The sequence below is a fragment of the Nasonia vitripennis genome, unplaced genomic scaffold (genome assembly GCF_009193385.2).
Source record: "Nasonia vitripennis strain AsymCx unplaced genomic scaffold, Nvit_psr_1.1 unplaced0148, whole genome shotgun sequence".
Classification (NCBI taxonomy): domain Eukaryota; kingdom Metazoa; phylum Arthropoda; class Insecta; order Hymenoptera; family Pteromalidae; genus Nasonia; species Nasonia vitripennis.
In genome coordinates this window covers 1,168,573-1,194,097 of record NW_022279927.1, presented here as the reverse complement: position 1 = coordinate 1,194,097, position 25,525 = coordinate 1,168,573, and the positions used below count along the sequence as shown (strand labels likewise).

Here is a 25,525-nt window from a genome sequence, read left to right as displayed (position 1 = left end):
CAAAAAGTATTACAGATGAAAGAGAAAAATGTCAAAAGTATTTACAAATTTTAAGAAGATATGTTCATTTTAAAACTTTAGAACGTCAAGAACTTTTATCCGATGGTAATACTGCTGCTGCTGGTGTAGAGATTGAAAATGAGGACACATTAAATCCTTTGTCTGATGAGGTAATTTTGACAAGTATACCTAAGGGTTATGTGAGGAAAGCTCGTTTATTGCTTAAACATTGGAAATCAACTGTACCTCATCGTATCAAATGGGATAATTCGGGTACAGTCAGCATCGACGGTAGAGTTATACCTCAGTCAAATATTATAGATTTGGTGGAGGATGCTGTTCAGAGCAAGGCAACAGATGAAGAACCTACTGGAAGATTTCAACTTGCTAATTTTATAGCATCGTCTGACACTCCGTCTAAATTCATAAGTAATTCGATTGTATCGTCAATTAGTGAAAATTTCAAACGTGCTTTGAACAAAATACCCTCAAGTAAAAGAGATAGTTCGGAGAGCGTTCAGACTTTGGAGCAAGGTGCAAGACTTGCTTCTTCAAAACGTTACAGCGAACGTTTGAACCAAAAAAAAAAAAAAAATCCTTACCACGAAAATCAGGCGATAAGTGGCTAAGCTATAATATTTAAGAATGTCTTATGAAAATCAATATTTTGGCACTAAACACGAGGCTGGATACGCAGGTGCACGTAACCTCATTCGTGTCAATAAGCAAAAAAATAAGAATAACGTTAATATTTGGTTAAGCAATCAGGATGCATACATGCTTCATCGTCCTATTAGGAGAAAATTTCCTAGACTCATGTACAATATCAGTAATGTGGATGATTGTTGGGAGATGGATTTGTGTGACATGCAGGCTCTCAAAACTTACAACGATAACTTTGCGTATCTTCTTGTCGTAATAGATATTCTTAGTAAATACGCTTGGGTCGAGCCGATTTATGACAAAAGTGTCAAGGGCGTTGTAAGTACTTTTGATAAAATCCTAAAAAGAGCTAATGTTCGCTCACCTGTACTTGTACAAACAGATAAAGGTAAATTTTCGAGTTGCACGTAATCCTGACGTTAAAGCAGCAGTTGTGGAACGTCTTAATCGAACCCGCAAAGAAAGAATGTTTAGGTATTTCACACATAAAAATACACACAGATATATTGTTGTTATTCAAAATATTGTTTATGCCTACAATCACACACTGCAAAGTGGTATAAAAATGATTCCTGCCAAAGTGAATATGCGAAACGCCGATGAGGCTAGAAAAAATTTACAGAAAAGAGCACTAAGTCAGCGTAAACAGTCTAGAGTAGGTATATATAGAGTAGGTGAGCACGTTCGCATCAGTCGAGCAAAAGGTTCCTTCGACAAAGGATACGAGAAGAACTACAGCGAAGAGATCTTTAGAGTACATAGAGTTTCACGTGGACAGAATCTTTATACCTACGAACTCGTTGATCTAGATGGATAAATAATTGATGGATTTTTTTATCCAGAAGAACTCGTACGTGTCGGTGATGATCGTGTAGCAAAAAATAAGGAATTCAAAATTGAACGAGTAATTAAGACTAAAGGTCAAGGAGTAAATAAGAAATTATTTCTGAAGTGGATCGGCTCAGATAAATTTAACTCGTTGATTAAAGCAAACGATATCGTAGAAATATGAAACATGTCTAGCGAAGAATTTTATCTGGTACTACCAAGCAACAGTAGTATGAAATATTTTCCAGATAACACTACGTCTTGCTTTAACACGCAACTATCTCATGAAGTCCGGCTATCTGGGAATTGGGTTGTTGCACTGACGGAAATACATATACCATGCACTATGGTGCATATTCAAAAAGATGAATGCGAAATAATATTTACCAAAACTAGTAGTAGCGGTAGTACAACAACAACAACAGCTAATGATAACGATGAGAAGCAGAAGCATAAGAAAAAGCAGAAGAAAAGAAGTGCTACAGAACACACGCATGAATTTGTAAATTTAGAGTACAGCGATACTTCTTTTCCACCTGGTGTCTACGACAGCCCAAAAGATCTAGCGGAGGCTATAAATAATTTACCTGAACTTCACGGACATCTACTTATAGCGCCAGCAAAAAAGAAAAGAGGCTACTACAACCTACGAAAAATGTGCGAATGTAAGGAAGCTCATTACTATAGTTTTAGCGAAAAAGTTAAACGTATATTTGGAATGAGAAGTATAGGCTAGAAGATTTTATAACCTTGAAACCTCAGTCACCAGAGTCACGATATACAACAATCACAGGGAACAGACCTGCTTGTTTAGCAAGAGCTATATCAGATCAATTTTTTGTCTACTCTGATATTTGCATTCCATACACAGTCGGTGATATTCAAGCATCACTTTTACGTATAGTGGTATTGGATAATTCCAAGTATAAACTGGGTGTAACTATGGTCAAACAGTTTGACTGTTTGAATTACAATCTTAAATATCTAAAATGTTCTCATTTACAATACCTTACTTGCTTCTACATTCCTGTTATCTGAAATACTGTAATATAAGAACTTTATCAATATAGCCGTTGACATCCAGAGTCATTTATGTTTTACTTTCACATCCTATTTCATCATGCTCTCACCGATGAAAGTGTTCGTAGTCTAAACATATTGTTCTTAGAAGTTTGCGAGGTGTAACCCTAGCTTTTGACCGTTGAGCTTTTGACCGTTGACGAATATGATACTTTCTTTCCTGTTGCGTCAGCAGGCTTCTTTGTGTTCTTCTGCGAATACACGTGCAGGAATGCATCCCCACTACTTTTGAATAATTTACTCTGAGATAGTGGGGGGATTCATTCGACAGTGGATAAAAAGAGCGAGCACTTTCAGGAGCCACACCAGTACAGTCTTGTGGTGTTCACAAATCGTTTCTCAAGAGAAGAACCTTTGTGACGTTCACAGTGTAAAAGTTTTATTTGCCATGGTTCAATCAAGCGACATTGTCCAACCTCGTTTGCAGAATATCCTGCCAAACATGCTGCTTTCTACAACCTACACAGTTAATAAGTCGAATTCCAAAAGGATTTTTCTTGGATTGGAGTGTCATCAGGGTAGCTTCCGTCCTGTAGTTAAGCTTTCTACAGCTACAGGGAGTTTCAAATCCATAAAATTCGATGTGGCCAGCTGGAAAGTTTTTAAGAATTACTTCGATCTTATCAATACCTATTTCCAAGATGCGTACAGATTCCAAAGTGAGTACGGACGACCTACAATGATATACATGGAAAACCACGATCTGATGTTTACAACTTCATACAACACAAAGTCTATACTGATTGAGGAAAGACCTGTTGGAACACCTCTCTTTCCAAATCTTCTACTAGATGAAGAAGACGAGGACGAAGTTAATAGCGCTTCCACTGCTTTCGCTGAAAGTGCTACATGTGATAGTGATGCTACTCCTGTTGGCGGGAGATATTAACCTCGAAGGGCGAAGAAACAAAAAACGTCCCACATTCAACCTGCTATTTGCATGCAGAAAGTTACTTTCGATGGATTGAGGATTGTCTTACCATGTATCGACGAACGTCTCGAGAAACTTGAAGCCTACGTTACTAGGGTTAATGAAATCATGGTTTATATTAGAGAATTTTTAATTGAATGTATTAAAAACGATACAGAAAACTTTATTGAAAATGCTAAATCTACTATGATGAAAACCTACGAGGTATTTCAAAAATATTATACTCTATACAGCGATAATATTAAAATTAATATTGGTGATAAGTTTGTAAACGATATTGATGAATCATTGGTTAATATAATTATTTGTGAAATTGCTGTCTTTAAATTGTTTGATATCTATAGGGATATATATATATATATATATATATATATATATACCACTATCGTCAAATCATAATAATTTATCATGTTATTATTCGTTATTACGCTGTGTACATATACACTTTTTACTTTCAATAAAACTGAAAAAATACATATTTTCTCTTGTTACATCGTTCAATCCTCACTTTTTCCTCTCCATTCTCCCTACGTATCAGTATAAATACCTTTGCGATTCGGGGAGATACTCATTCTCACATGTACCTCCTTAAAGTATCATCATCATTATTGAAAAAATGAATAAATTAAAAAACGTATTCTCTTCGAGCAAGAAGAAGGAGGAGAAAAAGCCTCTCATTGAAAAATATAAAACGTCAGAATCCAAATTTAAGAAGTATGAATACTCTAATAACACCTTCTCGTTTCCGAGACAACAAGGCTACAAGAGCTTGGGTGAATAATCTTTGAATTTATACATTTTATTATCTAAAACGGTTCTTTTAAGGACCACAATATTTTCATAAACGTAGCGCAAAATAATAATATACACATTCCTCATCCCATACACCATGCAAGATTGATGTTTATATTAGAGAATGGTGACATCATTAAAATTTCATCTTCTGAACAAATAATTATGATATGTTATCATGTAAACATATCGTTAAGATGTATTATACACTTATCATAAAGATAATCTTTATCTTGTAAATAAGGTGTCACACGTGTCGAATCCTTATCTTATAAACAAGTAATAAAGATAAAGCATCATGCTTGTTTATACAAACAAGTAATAAACATACTGTTTAATATTGTGGTAAAGATATCTTATTTGTTTATGTAAACATGATATCTGACGTACACGGTATAAACATGATACTCTTATCTGAATTACCTGTTTATAAACATGATTCCTTATCTTATCTTTATTACTTGTTTACATTGATAAGATAAGGATGCGCCAGTGATGACGTTATTTGTTATGTCTCCCCATACTGGCTTACTTACTACTGTCGTACATGTTGAGATTTGATACTTCGTAGACCAAGCTATCTGTATCAGTATAAAGTAGTTTGCAGTGGTCACCAGCACGTTTGAGCATGTAATCGTAATGAAAGTGGTATATCAGTGTCTTGGATAGGTCCAAAACGCTCAGTCCTATATATATCGGCTGGTTTATACACACTTCGGCACGGAACTGCCATTAAGTTCTTATTAAAGATGGTACAATTATGAAACGTAGGCTTCGTAATGTGAGCTTTAGCACCATAGCGTCCGTTCCAATTTGTCACCAATTTGATTTCGACGTGCTTTCTCTCGATCTCCATGATTTTGCCGTACACAGCATTATTGAACAGTTTGAAAAGCATTTTTTCAAACTCGTTTTTGGTCGCTGTTCGCTTGGCACTGTTCAAGTCTATGTACTGCTTTAACCATTTGCTCTGTTCGAATTCTAGAGCGCAGTGAACTTTTTTGAGACGCAGCCCATGTTGCCAGAGTTTGTTTTAAAGCTCTGTAGTGTATCACATAATTCTTTTTGTCGTGAAGGGTGGTCATTAATTCCTTCTGCTTCAAACCCGGTGGATACATATGCTCGGCACAGAAAGGCATATCTCGATGTGTGCCGTGAAGCGTTATCGGATATTCGAGATCCACTTCCAGAATATATCCTTTTGAGCTGTCGTCGGGAACGTCGTAGAAGTTGAGCGTCTCGAGATCAGTTATCCATTTGAATTCTCCATAGGATAACGCCTCGGTCATTGCCCAGCCATACAAGTTGTTGGCATCATAGTACATGAGCTACTTTTCTTCAGCATTGGCGTCGTAACCTCCCTGCATGTACTAGTTATAAGCTCTCGCATACCGGTTTCAAAACTGGCTGATTCCACCTCGTATACCACGCTCTACAAACATGAGCATATCAACGTCTGTCAAGAGATCCAATCAAACCTGCAAATAATTAATAATATAAATATTTTGCCTTTTTCCAAGGCTGTTGATTTTATCTTAGTTACCTGCGTATATTTCAGCATGGCGTCCCATGAAAGACCCGGTGTAGTGTAGTAGTGAGCTGGATCTAAATCGTACGCATGCAGGCAATTACTCCTAAAGTTCTCTGAGACTTCAGCTAAAAGTATAACGTCTTCAGATGCAGATCAGAGTATTGCCCGAGAGTCTGTACTTTGAAGTCCTGTCATACTCTTTTGGCGTGCTCATAGTCTTCATCGGTGATGTGAGCATCGTAAAGACTGCTGAAAAAATCATCCTTCGTCGGGAGATTCACCTCGTCGAGTTTAGCGAGCGAGAAAACGTAGTCATAGGGAAAGACACCTTTACTTTTCAGCAATCCAATCTATTCGGGAGAGAATCCATCTTCGGCAAAAACTCATTTTAGTGTGCCAAGTTCTGTCAAGTATGACGATAACTTGTCCAACGATGCCGGCATATATCGGAACGAGTCGATGAAGCGTAAGTTTATATCTGTGCCTGTTACAAACTTTGTGAAAGATATATATCTCTCTTTAGTTTGAGGTAGCAGATACACGCGTCCAGGGAAACACGTCGCGATCTTCTTGATAAACAGATGTGCGTCATATTCACTAAGATTGTGGAAGATTACAGGAATGTTCCTAGGATTCTGATAGTTGAGGTTGCACGAGTTATGCGCAGGGTCTTGATATTTGTAAAAGAATTTATCTATTGTATACATAGATATTTAATCAACATAAAGAAAGAGAGAGAGAAAGAGAGAGAGAGAGAGAGAAAATACTCTCCTATGAGATTACAATGATCGCGAGTATTTCTATCCTTTTCCGTGAAAGGCTTCTCGTATATGTGACATTTACGGGCCCTGGTGAACTCCAATTTTTCTTGTTTGGTCAAAACTTTCATCGGTACTGGATTTTTATACATATTTTGCACATCCAAAGCGAGATAATAGAGATTTCGAACAAACGAATTGGCAGGAGTGTCGTTGTCGGTACTTTGACGATAGCATCTGTATATAGATAAATTACACAGCCACACAACCAAAATTAGTTGTTTTGATCTGGGGTTGAGATACTTATATCCTATAGTATTTTGGCCTGCTGAATCCAAATCTGAGGTCAGTTTGACTCTATCAGGTCAGGATCAAGGTCATTCCAAGGTCTAATTGAGAAAGAACTATTTAGGCGAAAAAATTCTATACATTTGTACGCTTTTGTACAATCTGTACACATCTGCTCAATTTCAAAAGAGACGTTAAAACGGGGTAAACCACCATCCATGATTGTCATTTCATTGACTATACATGACAAGCAATTTCTGAATGGATATATAAGATTCAACGTTTCTATTGAATAAAAAAATGTTACCGTCGGCATTAGCGTAACCCGATGTACACCACGAGGAGGTTGCACGAGCGGATTTTGTACATCATGTAGCCCTGATAAGGGCTGTTTACTAACGTATATTAACGATGTTTTTAACTTATATATGTCAAAATTTTATAAATTTAAGAACTAACTTTAGAGTTTATGTAAGCGTCTTTTACTCATTTTCTTTTTTGGTGCTGTAACGAGTTCTCTTTTCTTCAAATGATCTGTGCAAAGGTTTCCTTTTACGTTTTTTATTTTTTCTTTGCGTATCTCTCTTAAGCATCCAACAAAAGTCTGCCATCATATTTTCATCCCACCTACCCTGATATCGAATGAAAAGGAAACCTTTGCACAGATCATTTGAAGAAAAGAGAACTCGTTACAGCACCAAAAAAGAAAATGAATAAAAGACGCTTACATAAACTCTAAAGTTAGTTCTTAAATTTATAAAATTTTGACATACTATAATTTTGACAATTTATACATTTTTTTGAGTATTTCATATTTGACGTCGTAAAAATAAAATATAAGCATCTTTAGCATCTTTCGACCACAGCTTTTTTGTAACATTTATTACTAACATGAAATTATTGATTGTTCTGATATACACCACACTCAAATTATTTCTACACATAGACACCAAAACCACGGTATAAGTTACCCTGACCTCGTCATCAGCCTCCCCGTACACCTATACACCGCCCTTAAATGATTTTTACACCTAGACACCAAAAACCACGGAGCGCACCACCTAGACCTCGTCATCGGCCACCCTGTTCACCTACATACCGCGTTCAAATGATTTTTACACCTAGACACCAAAAACCACGGGGCGAACTACCTAGACGTCATTATCGGCCACCCTGTACCTCTAGACACCTTTCTCGAATGATTTTTATACCAAGACACCGAAAACAACCTGAACCTTGTCATCGGCTGCCCTGGCAAGCTAGTTACTGTTACTGTTCCGGAACGCAGAGTATGCACTGGCAACCTCTTAATTCTAAATATCGTAATATATTATTATTATATTTTCTTGAGAAAGCTATTTCCATCTGTATATAGCTGTGCGGCCAACTTCACGGTCCTAACACTTTTTGCGGCTAACTTAGCGGTCACACTAACACAATGGAGAAAAAAGTAGAGATATTGTTTTGAGCATTTGTGATATATAAATTCGTTTATTGTGAAACAAAATGGCTTTTTTACAAATATTTTTGTTGGAAATCATAGTTTAGCTCAGAACAAATTCTAATAAGCCAAAAAATCTTATCAACAGTAATGATAAGTATTTTGTTTTGTGTAATGAAAAATCCGAACACCAATATAGAAGTAAATAGTGTCACGCGCGCCGCGGCTTTGTCTGCTTCTCAAACTCGTCTTCGTGGCGCTGCCGCGCCACTTGATGATTATGTCTATGTAATATACTATGATGACGTCAATGTAATATATTATGATGACGTCAATGTAATATATTATGATGACGTCAATGTAATATATTATGATGATGTCAATGTAATATATTATGATTATGTCAATGTAATATATTATGATGATGTCAATGTAATACATGCACCTTGCTCACATCTTTCGAGATGATAACGCCGTCGGCTTTGGCTGTTTCGGCCTATTTGCTTTAGTCGAGCCCGTAGATGGTCCGGGCTTACGCTTTCCATCTTGCTAATTCGACGTCGTGCTCTTGCCGTTACAATTTTCCGAGATCGCCCGCGCGGGCGGCGCAAGGGTTTCGGGGTAGCTCCGTTTACGGGTCCCCCACTTCTCTGTGCCACTGCAGATGTCGACCCATACTTACCGAGCCTAGAGATGCCTCTTAGTATAAATTATTAGAGTGTCATTATTATGCATGCTAAAACCCTTGCTTCCATTCATAAATAAGCCGAGCATAAAAGGACTCCGCCACTCTCCGCGGTCCGTCAAGACGAAGATGCTGAGCAGCCGAGGCGAGTTCCTGGTCGTCACCCGACGATCCTCTTGTTAACGTGGTAGCTTTGCGCGTCAGTCCCTAAGCTCGCGCTCGCGCTTCCCTCCCACCACTACGTCCGTCGGCTTGAGCTCAGACTCAAGTTTGCACGCTTCTAGCGGGTCGCTCATTACCTTCACCTCTCAAGCATCCCCCGTTGATCGAGACTTATTGTCGTCCCCCTCTTCCTCTTCGTCGTCTTTGACATAAAAGGTCTTTTTCTTGGCCGACACTAGCTTTTCCACTATTTCTCTTTTATAGATCAGCTCGAATGTATTCGAGTCGACTTAGGCCGTATTCGTGCATGGGTCTTTGTACGGAAAAGCCAATTTTGCCGTGATGCCTTTCGCCACAGACAACAATACGTGTCTCCTATTGGCGACGTCGACAACCTTGAAAGTTGGCGCTAGTCGGCGGGCATCGAAAAATGCCACCTGTCGATCTTGTGACTTGCCGGACAGGGCATTTGCACGCTCGTGCAGAGCTGGCAGCTTGGCGAGGCGGTTTCGCCACGCTCCCACAGCCTCCTACTGTGCAGCCTCTTGATCTTCTTTCCCTCTAAAAGATGCCGACATTTTCGGCTGCCTGCCGAAATTCATCATCGCGGGCGAAGCTCCCGTAGATTTATGCACTGCGGTGTTGAGGGAGAACGCTATCTCGTTGACGTATTCGTCCCATGCTCGATGATTATCTTGAGTAAACGTGGAAATTTCTTTCTTGACAGTGCGGATTATTTTCTCCACTGGATTCACCTGCAGATGATATGTCGGCGAGTACGAGTAGTGAATTCCTTGCTCTGACAAGGACTCGTTTATTGTCTTGTTTTTAAATTTGGTACCATTATCCGAGTGAAACACCTCGGTTGCACCGAATCTCAAAATCACTCTCTCCTTGAGTGCGGGAAGTATTGCTTTGCCATCTGCTTTGCACAGTACGTTTGCAAAGTGGCACGCACTCTATCCATAAAGTAAACAAACCCTAGAAAATAAGTGCGTAATCGTAGTTTTTAGCAGACTTCGGCAAGGGGCCCAGGATATCTCCGGCTACCCATCTGGTTGCAAGCCCGAAATAGTCTACCTTTACGCGCAGTGTCTCACGCGCGCCTCCGCGCACGACTTGGCAACACCGCGCTTGCATGCCGAGTTAACATCGCGCGTCTAAACGAGTGCGCGCAATATGAATTCGCGACCGCTTGTTTCAGAATAAAGTATTAAAAATACACGAATAAAATACATCATTGCCTATTGAAATTAATATGAGATTCTATATTAATTTCTAATTCTATAACATCAACATTTTTGTCATCAGAGAAAAAAACGCTTTCTTCTATTTACCTCATGGGTAGCGTGAAAAAAATAGAACTTTTAATATTATAATTAATATTATTACTAAAAATGTTGAATAAAGTATGACTAAGGGGAAGCTAAGGGGGGGGGGCGATAGGGGGTTCAAGAGTTAAAAATAACGCGTTTTTTAAAACGTTCTGACGTTATTTTGAGGGGGGCTGAAGAGGGGCTGAGGGAGGTATGGGGGGAGAGGGGGCCTGAATCTTACCTTGGCTCAAAACAACTATTATATATATATATATATATATATATATATATATATATATATATATATATATATATACATGAATCATTTTTTTCTCTCGAAGTCTAGTTAAAATTTTTCAACATTTGTAAACTTTTTACTAAGGGACTACAAATTAACCGACACTAGCTTTGAGTGTACATTAATTTAAATTTAAAATAACTAGTTATTTGACTCCATTTCAGCAAATATTCACGCCCTCCCCCGCACACTCTATACATCAATGCTTCGGGCTATATCTGAGTAGCGAGCATGGTACAGATGCCGCCTCTAGCAAGTGTAGCAAGCGATTGCCGTGAGGATGTAAACGAGTGGCGGTAGCAAAGCGGGCTGTATTAGGTTTCCGCGTACTGTATGTATGAAATGTAAATAAGTGTGAATGCGCGTATGATTGAATGAATGTGAGAGTTTTCTAGGCGGCTGAACTCCAGCTCTCTCCGCTGCCTTCATAAGACCATGTAAAATTTATGGCCAGACGCTAGTTCTAGCGCAACTGAAGCGCCAGCTCAACTAAGGCGTCTTGTCTCTACTTAAAAGCCTTGAGCAGATAAAAACCGCTGCCAACTTCATTCACAGTATGCTTCAGTATTCTTCAAGAAGTGTGATGATTGTTAAGAGAATCGTTTTTCTTTATTAAAATAACTAGCAAAATACGCTTGCTTTGCTCGTGATTTACAAATTAATTGTGATAATATTTCATTATTTTAAGTGCCATTATTAAATATACTGGTAAATATTACATGTACACTCGATGGTAGTTAATTCTTGTGGAACGTTTTTGAAATGCTACAATTAGATTGCCAGATTGATAAATTCTAACCAATACAAAGCACGATTTAAAAAACGTTCCACAAGACTTAATTACCGTGGAGTATAAATGAATATATTTAATGCAGCTAACATTCAATCAAAGTAGTTATAGCTACTAGTACACAGGACCGGTTTTGAAATTATAGAATAAGACAGAAATAAATTTTGAATATTAAAAAATGTTAGCAAACTCATTGTAATTGAATATTTTTAGGCACGACCGCGACACGGAAGTGCCTTATAGTTTTGTCATCGAAAAATGTGTGAGATGCGATATCTCACGCAATTTTCGACCGATCGGGCTGAAATTTTGGGAGGAGTCTCCTCTCGCACAAACCTAAAAACTATTTTTTGTATCCCGATCGTCTACGTTTTTTTAAAATGCGGACACAATTTGTTCAATTTTTGCTTGTTTTTGAATAAAAATTTTGGTGTTACACGATTATCTCTGAGAGACTTTTATCAATCTGGCTAAAAAGTTGTGTGCGAATTCCCCTAGTAATAGTAAGGTGCCAAATTTATTTTGGGCTTGATCCTGCATATATTCGCAGAATGCGGCCACCTTCAAAAATCGCTAAAAATGGTTTTTTTGCTCTAACTCAAATCCTAAGCATTCTATAAAAAAAAAAAGTTAAAGAAAAAAGTTGTAGATCTTTGAAAAATACAACTTTTTTTTCATTAACATCACATCATGAAAATGCTTATAACTCGAGGTTATAGCTCAAAATTGATTTTTTACAGCTAAAAACCAATTATTTACCATAAAACTTTGCAGATTTGTGTTTTACATAAAAATGTTAAATATAAAAGTTGTAGACATTTTTAAAATGCAACTTTTCACCGTGGCAAAAATTTTTTTTAAACACTTTTTGACATACAACAACCCTCGAAGCGATTTTTTGATACATACATTCAATAATAACTTTAATGCAACATGCCCCATCTGTCCTAAATACTTTCAGGAATTTTCCCATATTTTTAAAAGCTGAAAGTTATATTTTGGCCTTTATCTCGTACATATATACAAGATTAAACCATTTTTTAAAATTAAGTTATAAGAAATGCGAAATTTAGGAAATAATCGCCAAGTACAAGGATTAGTCAAGCCGATCCGAGTAATTTGATATTATATAACGACGCACACTATGCTAATTATACATTTAAGCTGAATCAGTACAATTCACTTCTGAAATTCAAGTGTATTATACTGAACTAGAAAAACCTAAACTTAATAAGGAATTTGCTTAGATTAAAGAAAAGCTCTAAGTAGCTTACTACATCCCTCTAAACTATGCTAAATTCCTAAACAATCAATTTTCTAATTGAAATCCTACAAATTAAATATGATCCTTTTGTTTAATTCCTCTTGAAAACGTATTATTTATCTTAAATTAAAATAAAATAAAATTAAAATAAAATGTATTTTAAGAATATGTCTACAAACAAAAATAAATAATTGATACAAATGCAAGTTAGTTGCCAGTTTTCCAATAGTATTGATGATAGTGTTGATGACCGCCAGAAGAATAACAATCAGCACTTTGACCACAATATTGAAAAAAAAATCTGGATAACCTTGCGTACTGTCACCGGATTTAATCAAACTACCCTGTAAATACAAATAATCAATAAATAAATAATATTAGCAAAACAATAAACAATTATTAAATATAATTATTAAATTAAATATTTTTCATAGTCTCTCCAAGATACATTATAAACTTAACAAGCTTTATTTTTGGTAAGAACTGGCGAATCTCCAACAACCTTCAATCATTCCTCACATTATTCAAAAGTACCATCTTCATAAAACTTGACACACAAAAATCAGCAATCGTAACTTACCTAATTTAACAGTGTCGAAAATGTTCTCAGGTCGGTACACATCGACATTCTGCAGCAGCAAAATCGGTATTAATCCAGTGTCCACCGAAACGACCAACGACAGGGGCACAACTTCATTGGAACGATCAACTGCTTCTAAGGCAAAATTAAACTCGTGTATCTCGGTCATGGCATCAAGAATGGCAATAAGGCCTCCGTCGAGAAACCGCCCAAAAGCTCGGAAATAGAAAGGCGCAGCTCCAGTCGTTCTTGCTGCTTTCCACAGCAACTGCTCCCCCGGTTCAAGAGTCGCCTTAAATTTATCGCTGAGTAGAATATTCAGAATTTTACTCGGGAAATCGTAATTCAGGAACGAATGCAGATCTACAGGCTTTCGATTAGCCAGAACATCAGTGATCATCAATTTAGAACTTTAAATGGCCGCCATCACCGTCACCTCACCTAACTATAGAGAGATAAATAATTAAGTAAAATTTGTTGTAAATTTTGAGTTCATTTCTCTTGCTCCTCTTACCTAACGTTTCTTTCAATGCATTTTCCAAAGGCTCACTGTCATACGATCGTCTTCCCACGAATGCATTATCATTTATTAGAGAGCCTAACACTCCTTCAAATTCTTTCCTGCGGTATGCCGAGTGCCTAAATCCTCCTAATAGAGCAGCGTGTTAATAAAAATATATACTCTCACAAAATATAAATGCGACTAAAAAAAGTACCTACCAATGGAAGTACCAGAAATCCAATCGGAACGGCTCGATACAGGTTTCTGCAGCACGCTTTCGATCTCCAGAAAAGTTTGCACGAGAACTAAGCCTCTGATACCACCTCCGTCTCGACATAGCAACCGTACACCTTTCGTGTGCTTGCGCTTCTTCGTGGCTACCTTTTCCATTCTCGATACGTAAAGCATCTGATCAAGGACGGTCCGAGACATAGCTGTAGGCGGTTCAGGCGGTGCAATGCCGTAGAAAATTTCGTTGTTCTTACAGCCAATACTGCAATCCTTCATGTCGAGCGGACAGCGTTCAGCACCGACTGCGCGCAAGATATACAATATCTTTTGACCTTCATTGGTGTCTTTGTCGACGAGATGACGAAGACTCTGGGACTTCCAGTTCTTCGCGCTGATTTCCGCGCCAAAAGCTATCAGCAGCTGTACTATCATGGGTGTTGACCGAGTTACTGCCAAATGTAATGCTGAGTTTCCTTTTTTATCAACTAAGACAACCGCGAAGCTTTTGAACACGAAAAAGAAACATCTTACGGCTAGCGCGACAAACAATTCTATAACGGCTTATTCAAAATATATTCGAAAAAAATATCAGAAATCTCAAAAGCCAAAACTAGTAATACATTGTTAGTTACCGCAACGATACTAAAAATCAATAATGGATCAATCAGAGGTGATTTTCTTTTAAAAACTTCAATTTATTATTATTATATCAAAGTATACTTAAAAATGAAGAATTAAAAAAAATCTTTCATATATTTTAAAAGGAAAAAATACGCAAGATTAAAGACATTACAGAACTACAAAACATAATAATAGCCCAACAAAAACAAATAAAAGATTACAAAGAACAACTTGAAACGACAAATAAAAAATATATAAAATTATTAGAAGAAAAAGTAGATCGTCTGGAACAAAAGTCATGCTCTAACAATGAAAAACAAACAACAGGTAAAAGTGTCTCATAATTATTCTAATTATTATTATTTCTAATTATATCCTAAAAAGCAACAAAACTGTAATCGCTCTCTAATAAATAAATACAGATAATAATAATCCACCTCCAATATCAAGGCCAACACCTGCAGTGATTAATAAAATTTATAAAACAAAAGGTAACGTATTAGATAGCAAGAAATATCAATCATCATTTACAAACAGATTAATTGAAAATTAAAACTTTTTAATAATTATAGATTTCAAGAAACTTTGTATCTTTAAGATTTTGTTCAACTTCAGTCTTGCAAAAAATCCTGCATCGCAAAGGTTTCTCTATTAAAGAGACTTCATATCATAAATCTAAGTATGAAGATAAAAAAAAGCAGTTTAAGAGACCTGAAAAAACAGTTTATATAAGAGTCCTGTAAGAATTAATTAATTTATTAAATGCTAAATGAAATATCAAACGCTTACCCTGTTTGAACTTATCTGAGCCCTAGCTAGCAGATCTAGATGTTTGACTTCCTGATCTTTTCGATGCTTGACTTCTAGATCTTCTAGAAGTATGGCTACCAAATCTTTTAGAAGCTGAACTTCCAAATCTTCTAGATGTTTGGCTACCTAATCTTCTGGAAGTTTTGCTACCAGATCTTCTAGAAATGTGGCTGCCAGATCAGGGTGCTCGTCTCCCTAATCTTCTGAAAGTTTGACTTCCTGATCTTCTAAAAGTTTGACTTTCCGATCTTTCAAAAGTTTGACTTCCAGAGCTTTTGGAAACATTGCTGCCAGATCTTTTTGATGCATGACTGCCTGATCTTCTGAAAGTGCGACTACCAGACCTCCTTGAGACATAACTTCCAGGTCTCTTAGAAGCCTGACTAGCAAATCTTCTTGCGATGTATAACTTCCAGATCTAGAAATAGTGCATAACCATAAGAATTTAACTAATAAAGACTCAGATACTTAGAAAATGAATATAGATAAAACAAAGGAACAAGATAATGTAAGTTATGAACAGTTAATTACTGTCACAATGGCACACAACATATAATTTAAGGCTTACCTTCAACTAGCACCTGATTTAGGAATAACAGATCTATCGCTTCCAGTGGGTGAAAGGAACCTGGATGCATTAGAATTTGCCGAAGTAGCACTTCCAGAGCATGCAGAATGAGTTGAACCACTTCTGGATCTATGATAGCCTAATTTGATACTCCCTACAGATTGGACTAGCAAATTTATATAAAGAGTGCTTGGTGACCTGCTAATAGATCTAGAGCGACAGGTCCTTTGACCAGTTTCATCTTCAGAATGATCACTTGTAGCAGATCTAGGAGTCTGAGCTGGAGTATGCGAAGATGCTGGACTGCCAATGCTACTAGAGACAGACGAAGCAAAGCCACTCTCTAAATCTGAAACTGAAAATTATTCTTATGATCTTAGAACAAAGTAGATAAAGCAAACTATTACTATGATTTGAAACAAGCTTTATATCAAGCATAAATTGCCATATGAATTATCATAGGCTCCGCTAAACTGAAATTGTGATTGATGTGTTAAACAAAAAAACAGAAAGTATTATTAATTAGAGAAAGAGAAAAAGTGAGGAAATAAATTGAAGCAAATAAATACAGTTTACTACTTAATACAATAAAGCAAACCCAATATCTTTTCCTAGCTGCATTCGTGCCCACATTCCATTAATTCCTCTGTAATCTGGTATCGATACAGCTATACTTATGTCAGCAACTATGTAAACCAAAGACGTTTCTCGACTTATAGCAGCTGCTAACCTTATGCATTTTTCCTCAAGAATTTCTGGAATATCTTCAACCTCTTTTAGTCTAACTTTCAATCGGTCCCTTTTTTGCTGCCTGGCTATTAAAAAAAAATATATAATTAATTAAATTTGTTTTGATACAAGCGGAGGACTTGTGTTATTTACCTTAAGACACTCCATCCTATTTGTGTATACCTTTGATCGGCATCGCTGGATTGAGCCGTTCCACTACTGATACTATTAAAACTTCATCCAATACCATTCTAAAAAAATAAACATTATAATACTTAATTTTATATGATTTTTTAAATCTTCAATATTAGAATTAAAACAGCTTCACGATGAAACCATTAATAACAATTAGGTCAAATTTAGTCATGACTTTAATACCTGCAATTGTATAGAGGTTACGCTCTGCCCAAACTCTGACAATTCCAATAAAATCACTTGTCCATACTTTTTTACTTGCTTCTGATACTGGTATTTTCTGCACTCCATTGCCGCATATATGTATATTGTTTACTAATCCGCTCTGTAAAAAAATTGTTAACCTACAAAAAATATTCTGCAAAAGAAAATCATTTATAAAATGATCATAATAAACAATAATTATTACTTTTTCTACTCGAATGCTACATAAATGTCAGTACAACACAAAAATATAAGTACCGATTCCGACTTCCGCTAACATAACACCAAAAGATACGATACCAATAGTAACCAGACCGCAGATGAGAACGCTAAAAGATGAAAAGAAAGTTCAGTTTCCAAGACCGGTCATAAGGTTAATCAAGTTACTACTATTTCAATATTTATAGTGCTAAAGCAATTATAAGCACTTATACATAAAAAAAAACAATTAATACGAATATACCACATTTAGAAAGCTCTAAACTTGATTTTTCTTCGTTTATTGATAATTTTCGCGTATGTTCTCGCGTAGCTACTTCCCGAATTTAATGTATGTTTTTTCATACGCGAAAAAAGACCTTTAAACAAACTATTTTTCAGAACTATTTTTCAAAAATATACAATAATTCAATTTTTATAAATTTATATATATGGTGATATCGAGAACATAACTGATGTCAGTAATCTGCATCGTATTATTAAAATGCAGAGAGGTCAGATCATTGAATTAAAAGAAGAACTTTACGAAACAAACAAAAAGTACATCAACCTGCTAGAAGCCAGCAAAAGCACCGATCACACACCATCACTAGAAACTGAACACATCACAAATAAAACAAAAGGTAAATAATTAAAATGATACATAAAAATAAACTTGCAAAATGATTTCCCCCACGTAATCTAATTTTTTTCTTTTTTATAATAATTTTAGATCTTAACATCAACACCACTATAACAAAAGAACAAGGAGTAGAAAGATGGACAAATTTAAAAAAGAAATGGATACCAATCCACGAACAAAGAAGACAGGAGAACAATATAATAAGGCAGCACATTACATTTTTAAAGGCCAGTAACCAGCAACAACAATTTCCTTCGAAACAAAAAAAATTCAATAACAATTGATACAATCCCTACCCAAACCAAACCAATTTTACTCCAACTTTTCATCTGCCAACCAGCATCATCTGAAAAATTTATTTACTACTATCATTGTAATTTATATATTTTTTTTAAACAAATAAATGCAAAATGTTTTGAGTAATTTGTTTCTAAACTCAAGAACATAAATCACATGAATAAAATTTTAAAAAAATTAAAAATCAGTTATCGTAAAACAGATACTGACTTGGTTTACATTGATTACCATTTTATGCCTTGTATATTAAGTAAAAATTAAAAACCCAAAACTCAAAGTACCAAATATTTTTACATGTACTAAATATTTACAATTACATGTGTGAAAAAGCTATTAGTTACTAAAACTTCTATTCATATTAATTACTACTGCACTACCTTATTTATAACAATCATAGAAAGTACACTGTGTTTAAAAAAGTCAAAATATTAGAAATAGCTTCGTGTTCTATAAAAGCTTATGAGCTATATCGTTAAATACCTCTTGAAAAATATCACTATTTTTTGTTTCAACTGCATAAAACAAAGCTGTTCAACCAGATCTACTATCTTGCAAACTGACATCCACGCCATGCTTCAGGAGCTCTATTATACCTTCCAAATTTCCATTTAATGCCAAGTAGTGAATAACCGCTAAGCCTGTAAAAAATGAAATATTTATTTTTGTTAATAAAATATATAATATGTTGTAAAAATTATCAGAAAATCTCTCACCTTCAGAATTTCTACAATTCAATAGTGAACAATTACTCCGTGTTATATATTTAAGAAGTAAATGTAAGATTTTAGAAGATGTTATAACTGCATAATAACTGATGAATTATGAATTAGTTTAGATGATACTGGCTGTATTCCAGCCTCAAGCAGTATCTTTACAATTTGCGTATCCATTTCAAATTCAACTGCTAATACTAAAATCCTTGACATCTATAATGAATAACCTTGCAAGCCGAAAATAGTTTTTCTAATGACTTATCCGGGTTCATTTTAAATTTGTTCTGGACAGAGTGAACATTATGATTTGTCTTTATAGAAAATAATGTATTAATCGGTTGTTTAATCATTTTATAACTGTGTTTTCTTTTCATTATATCTTCTGATTCATTATTAATTTGAAGAAACTCATCATTCTTCAAAAGAGAAAAAAATTCAATTTGCATCGTGAATTCACTTATTATTTTCATAGAACATTTTGTAGGCACAGTTTTAATTAATCATTATTAACACTACTTAATTAGTTTCTATTTACTTCTGATACTTCATTTTTCAACTTCTTTATTAGAAACCACAACCGTAATATTCTTTCTAGGTCCAATCACTCCAGTTGACTTGCTTGAATGACTTAATTTTAACTGTTTTCTTCTTTGATCGTGGCTCATAGACCACATACCGCTATTTCTTCTTTACAAATTACTCTGTGTTATTAGTTTAAGCGGCAAAGGCTTATTTATTAGTTGATTGCCATCTCTCTATAGCATCACCATTTTTTGTGACACAGACAATTTTTTCAAAAACACTCGTGTTTGACTATTCTGTTTATCCATCAACATGCTTGAATTTTCAATTACTAATTTTTTCAAAATTCCATCATCACTATAATGCACTATAATATTTTGCTTATTAATATCACTAGTATCTGATTTCAATAATCTTTTTAAACTTAACACCATTCATTGCACTAATGTTATTATTGCCATTTAGAAACTGAACTTTCATTTTTGAAAGAAACGTGTCATCAGACTATGTAAGCCTGTCTTATCCTAAGATTGTAGTTGTCTCCAGGTGACTTTATAGTCCAAGCTGTGGGCTTCTAGTTGATTTTACCAATTTTAAATATCGTGATAACTTTTGTTTGAGGCCAGGCAAGACAATTTTTACCTCACCTACGTCTCTTCCATCTGATTACTTGAATTTTAGGTTTTGCAAACTGTCGGAAATCAATACTTCTTTGTTTGGAATAAATTTCATCATTCAAGAAAAAGACAGAGCATAGATAATGGTCTACATACCTTTTGTTTGAATAGTTGCAATACTTTTTTGCGAGCCAGGTTTTGTTAATCATTCTGTTATTGTACTGAACGATTGCTGAGGCAACTCGAATTGCAGAATGCATTCTGACAATTTGGCATAGTTCAAGTCCCAGATTTCTATTAGTGCTTCAGTTTATGAGCCTGCACAAAGTAAATCTTCTGTTTGACTAAATAGAACGCGTTCTATCAGTCTTATGTGACAACTCAGGCTCTGAAATTATAATTGAATAATTTATTAATACAATATAATCAACTATCCAATAAATCATCAATAAACTACATCAATAATGTATGTATATTGTATACGTTTCACATAAAATGACGATTTCATTTTAAAACAACATGTCCATTGCACTCCTCGCTCGAAGCATAGCTTACTCGAACAAACTCACAGTCGTCGTTGCCGTTGCCGTCGCATATACTTATACATCAGATTAAAATACAATCTTTATATATATATATATATATATATATCCCGAAATTTATAAGTGTGTGCATCTGAACATTTCATCTTAAAGTTCGTTAATTTCAATAATAAACTTTTTTCTTCGTCTCGTAGGAATTTAAGTTTAGTGAACAATCGAATTGCAATATCTACAATATTTTCGAAGGAAAGCGATCTCGACAGATACAAAAGCTGCATGCACGTGAATTCGAATGTCGCGTACATATTCGGAAACGTATCCTCTTTCCTTGGAAAAAACCTGAAAGATGACTGGATTGATGAAGCACATATCTTTATTTTTTATTTATCAAAATTACTTACTCCTTGAAATAATAAATGCAGGGGACCATTACAATCTTAAAATATCCAAACAAACACATCCATTACTGTTAATATTGGAATGATAGATTCGTAATCGTGAAAGCCACCTAGAATAGAAATGAAAAGCATTAAACATTTTAATATAAAATACTGCAAAAATGGTATGCATCACTGGTCATAATAAATAGTATACTGATAAATTGAATAAAATGTAGCTGAGTATGTCAATATACTTTCTATGACTCATATGCAGTTTCTAATCTCAATGATACTTTAAGAATAATTAAAAAATAATGTGAATTCATATTTCTCAATGCTAACAACCGTAAAATAATATAAAATACTCAAATACCTTTGGAGGTTTGAACAGATGATCCGTAAATAAATATATTATTAAAAAGAAGACTCCTCCTTGATTCTAATTTAGCTTTCTTTCCAACTATAAATATCAGCTACAGTTCTCGAATTTATAATCTTCTGTTTTTAACTTTCCTAAATTTTTTACTCATGAATGTTTTTTTTAACCTTTGACGAGAATTAACAGTCAAGGCATCCTGTACTTTCTTTTCACTCTCATTACTACCTTAAATACTTCACTCTTGAATAATAAATTAATGATGTGATCAAAAACTGATTTACAAAGTTATTTTTGATTTTTATATTTCTTGATATGCTTATTCTTTATGTAAGAAAAATCTGAAATTTGGTGGTTCTACCAGTCGTCATCACTATCAATGATAAATACACCTGAAAGTGATTCGACAACCTCCAACTACAAAATTTCTCCATAATTAATAAATATTCTTGAAATTTTACCCTGCATAATCAACCAATTTTACAAAATAATAAACGAAATCACCTCTGTGTAGCCCAAAATTATCTCTCAAAGTTCAAATCCTATTGACTAAAAAATAAAAAACCAAAAAAAGAACCTGAAAAACATACATAAAGCAATGGAAGTACCTACATGGAGGTACTTCCATTGCTCCAAACTTCTCTTTTATTAGACAAACTTATACTTGATCACTTCAATTACCTCTTTCCCCTCGCTATCATAACCTCCAATAACAAAGGTTATAAACATTTAAGAGAATCGAAATAATCAAACAGTAGGTATATAAAAAATGAATCATAATTAGATTTTTTTGAAAATGTTGTGACAGCAAAACGATATAGAATTCTACTCTATACTCAAAAGGGGACGTGAGTTGAGAATTCTATATCATTTTACTATCACAGCATTTTCCCAAAAATCTTATAACGATACGTTTTTAGAATAAGTACTGATTAATTATCTTGACTCTCTTAAATAACCATTTCTTGCACATGACAAAAATAACACCGCACAACAACAATAACCCCTAACCTCCACAGCGGCACAACAGCAGACGAAGTTTTGAAAATACAGCCCTAGAGAAAAGTGCATACATAGATGTACTACGCTGACTACCCTGCTGGAAAAAGTAAATAGAAATCGATTAGAATTCACCATTAAAGTCGATAAGATTTCAATTGACTTGAATAGTGAATCTTAATTCCATTTTTTGCATTAGAACTTGATAAAACGTAATAAAATACGATAAAAATCGATATAAGTCGATAATGCTCAATATGAAAAATTGCAATTGAAATCGATAGACTAGATCTTCTTGAAATCCTATCAATTTCAATTGTAATTTTTCATATTAAGTTTTATCGATTTATATTGATTTTTATCGTATTTTATCATTTTTTATCAAGTTCTATAATGCAAAAAGTGAAATTAAGATTCACTATTCAAGTCGAGAAGTGATCTAATCGACTTCTATCGACCTTTTCCAACAGGGTAGAGCAGTACTCGGCGCGTTTTGCTCGCCGATTTCTTTGTGCCCGTGCCGAATACCACCTACCTATAGCTATCAGACCCCCATTTTGGATAAACCCAACGACGCTTGCGTACGAGCTTATCCAAATACGCACAGATTTTGAACCTACGCAGTTTATCGAGATAAAAATAGTATCTTTATACAAGTGTGATTCAATTGATTAGTGCATATTTATATTTGTAGTAAAGTTTCAAGTATTTATTAAGTGCATACACTGCAAAAAAAAGTACAGGAAAAGGAAAAAAATTACATCGAACTATAGTATTTCAATTCTTGATATTTTTCAATTATACTTTCTTATTCACTCAAATTTGCAAATACATACAAGTGAAAAAAAGGTAAAGTTTTTTTCTGCAAATATTACATTATATATTAATAATATAATTTCAAATTTAATATTTATTTGTTTACTAGGATTTAGATTATAGAACAATTTTTTAACGCGTTGCCCCCTTTAAAATCGATTTTGCCAAACAACCGAAAGATAATGTGTCCCATCAACTCCTTCAATCGCACAATTATGCGTGGGGACGGAAATTGTTTATTTCGCGCTATGAGTCATGCTATATATCAAACTGATATATAACATGAAATGATTAGATTAGAAATAATTAACTATGTAGAACGCAATTGGAACGACGAACTATTAGCTATACAACACGTTCATGGAATAGTAAACATGAACGATTATCGTCGATTCATGTCCATCTCCCAGGGAAATATAGTAACATACGAAACGGAATACGAGATTGTTATATTTTCTAAATTATATTCTAGATCGTTTGCAATTTTACGACCGTCAAATACAAATACAAATGAGTTACTCTCTGTATAAAAGTGATATACATCACGAATATTTAAGGTTCCTGATTGTAAAATATATTTATCAGAATTGGGACAACGAACAGACCGCGGTAAATAAAAATTTATTTCAAAACTGTAGAAATTCTACGAGTAAATCCAAACTGCAAAACTGACTATGAAATTATTTTCAAATGTAATTTTAACAACAATAATAATGAACCAATATACTTTCTTTATTCTCTTGATCCTAGCAACAACAATGGACTTATTAACAAACAGAATCAAAGCTCGATCACTTACTGAAAATAATCGTTATTTCCTATTCAATACATTCAAAACACGTGAATCCAACGGAACAGTAGAGCCTATTAATAATCAGAAAATGGATTTTGAAACAAATATAATGAATTTTTCTCAATCTAGCATTCGTGAATCAGAATCGATTATCAAACAAACCGAACAAAATAAAAAATCTAAAATTACATACAAAAGAAAAAAATAAATATATTCCAAAAAATCTAAAAGACAATACAAACTTTTAATGAAAAACAAGAGAAATTGTAATGAATACAAAGCAATCGAACGGGAAAGAAGAAAACAATATTACAGAAAATAAAATTAAACCAAATTTTGAAAAACAATGAACAAAGTAAGTCTATAGATAGAAAAAAACACAGAAAACAATAACATTAAAAATGTAAGTCTATAGATAGATGGTTAGGTAAACGATCAAACACCGAAACAAAACCAAAATACACAAAAAATCAACTTCAAGTTATTATTATAATAAAAATGCAATGAATAATAAAAACCACACTCTAAAAAGTAAGAAACTTCTTCCTAACAAAAATGAAAAATCAACCTTTGAAACAAAATTCAAAAGCATAGATTACAAATTACGAGAACACAAATTAAATTTAATTTTACTAGGACATATGACAATACAGAAAAAAAAACTCAAACAACAATATCGTAATAAACACCGTAATCACATGAAAGTAATACGTAATAAAAAAGCACACTGCACAAAACAGATAAGACAAACAAAATTAATGAACACTTTATTATTATCAAACGCAACTTATAATTGTCAAAATCATCGTGATCCTTTTAATTTACAAAATCGACCTCACTTTGTGAAAAAAATTGAAAATTTCTTGAAAAGCAATCAATGAAGGACCAACTTGGATTTGTTCGTGTTGTGGCGGTCTTTTCTTTAAAAAATCAGTCGGGTGTTACACGGAAACATCTATGACTACTCATAAAAATCTTATATAAAATTGGGAAGAAATTTGCAAAATTAAAAGTAACAATAAAATCGTATTATGCCACACTTGCAAAAACGGTGTTTTTAAAATCGTATACCCAAACTAGCTTTGATCAACAGTTTAGAATGCCATGAAATTCCACCACCTTTAAAAAAGCTGACCCCATTCGAAGAAAGACTAATATCACCTCGACTACCATTTATGCAAATCCGACACCTGGGAATAGATAAACAATATGGTCTTCGAGGTAACTGCGTGAACGTACCCACTGATGTCGACAGCAATGTTTCGATTCTCCCACGAGCAGTCGACGATGTTCAAACCATCCAGATAAAACTTATGAGAAGAATGAGAGATAAAAATCCATACTCTCGAAACGATCGGGCCA

At 34.5% G+C, this 25,525-nt stretch overlaps 2 protein-coding genes across 12 annotated transcripts in view; one reads left to right on the top strand and one right to left on the bottom strand.

Moving 5' to 3' along the window:
• LOC107982149 (dipeptidase 1) overlaps nucleotides 1-25,525 on the top strand; it is a 662,392-nt gene that overhangs the window by 77,923 nt on the left and 558,944 nt on the right. The gene's annotated exons all lie outside the window — the stretch shown is intronic.
• Nucleotides 13,591-15,006, bottom strand: LOC116418292 (85/88 kDa calcium-independent phospholipase A2-like). Its single transcript, XM_031933357.2, has one exon. It carries the CDS (start codon nucleotides 14,570-14,572, stop codon nucleotides 14,111-14,113), a length of 462 nt encoding a protein of 153 aa, XP_031789217.1. The 5' UTR covers nucleotides 14,573-15,006; the 3' UTR covers nucleotides 13,591-14,110.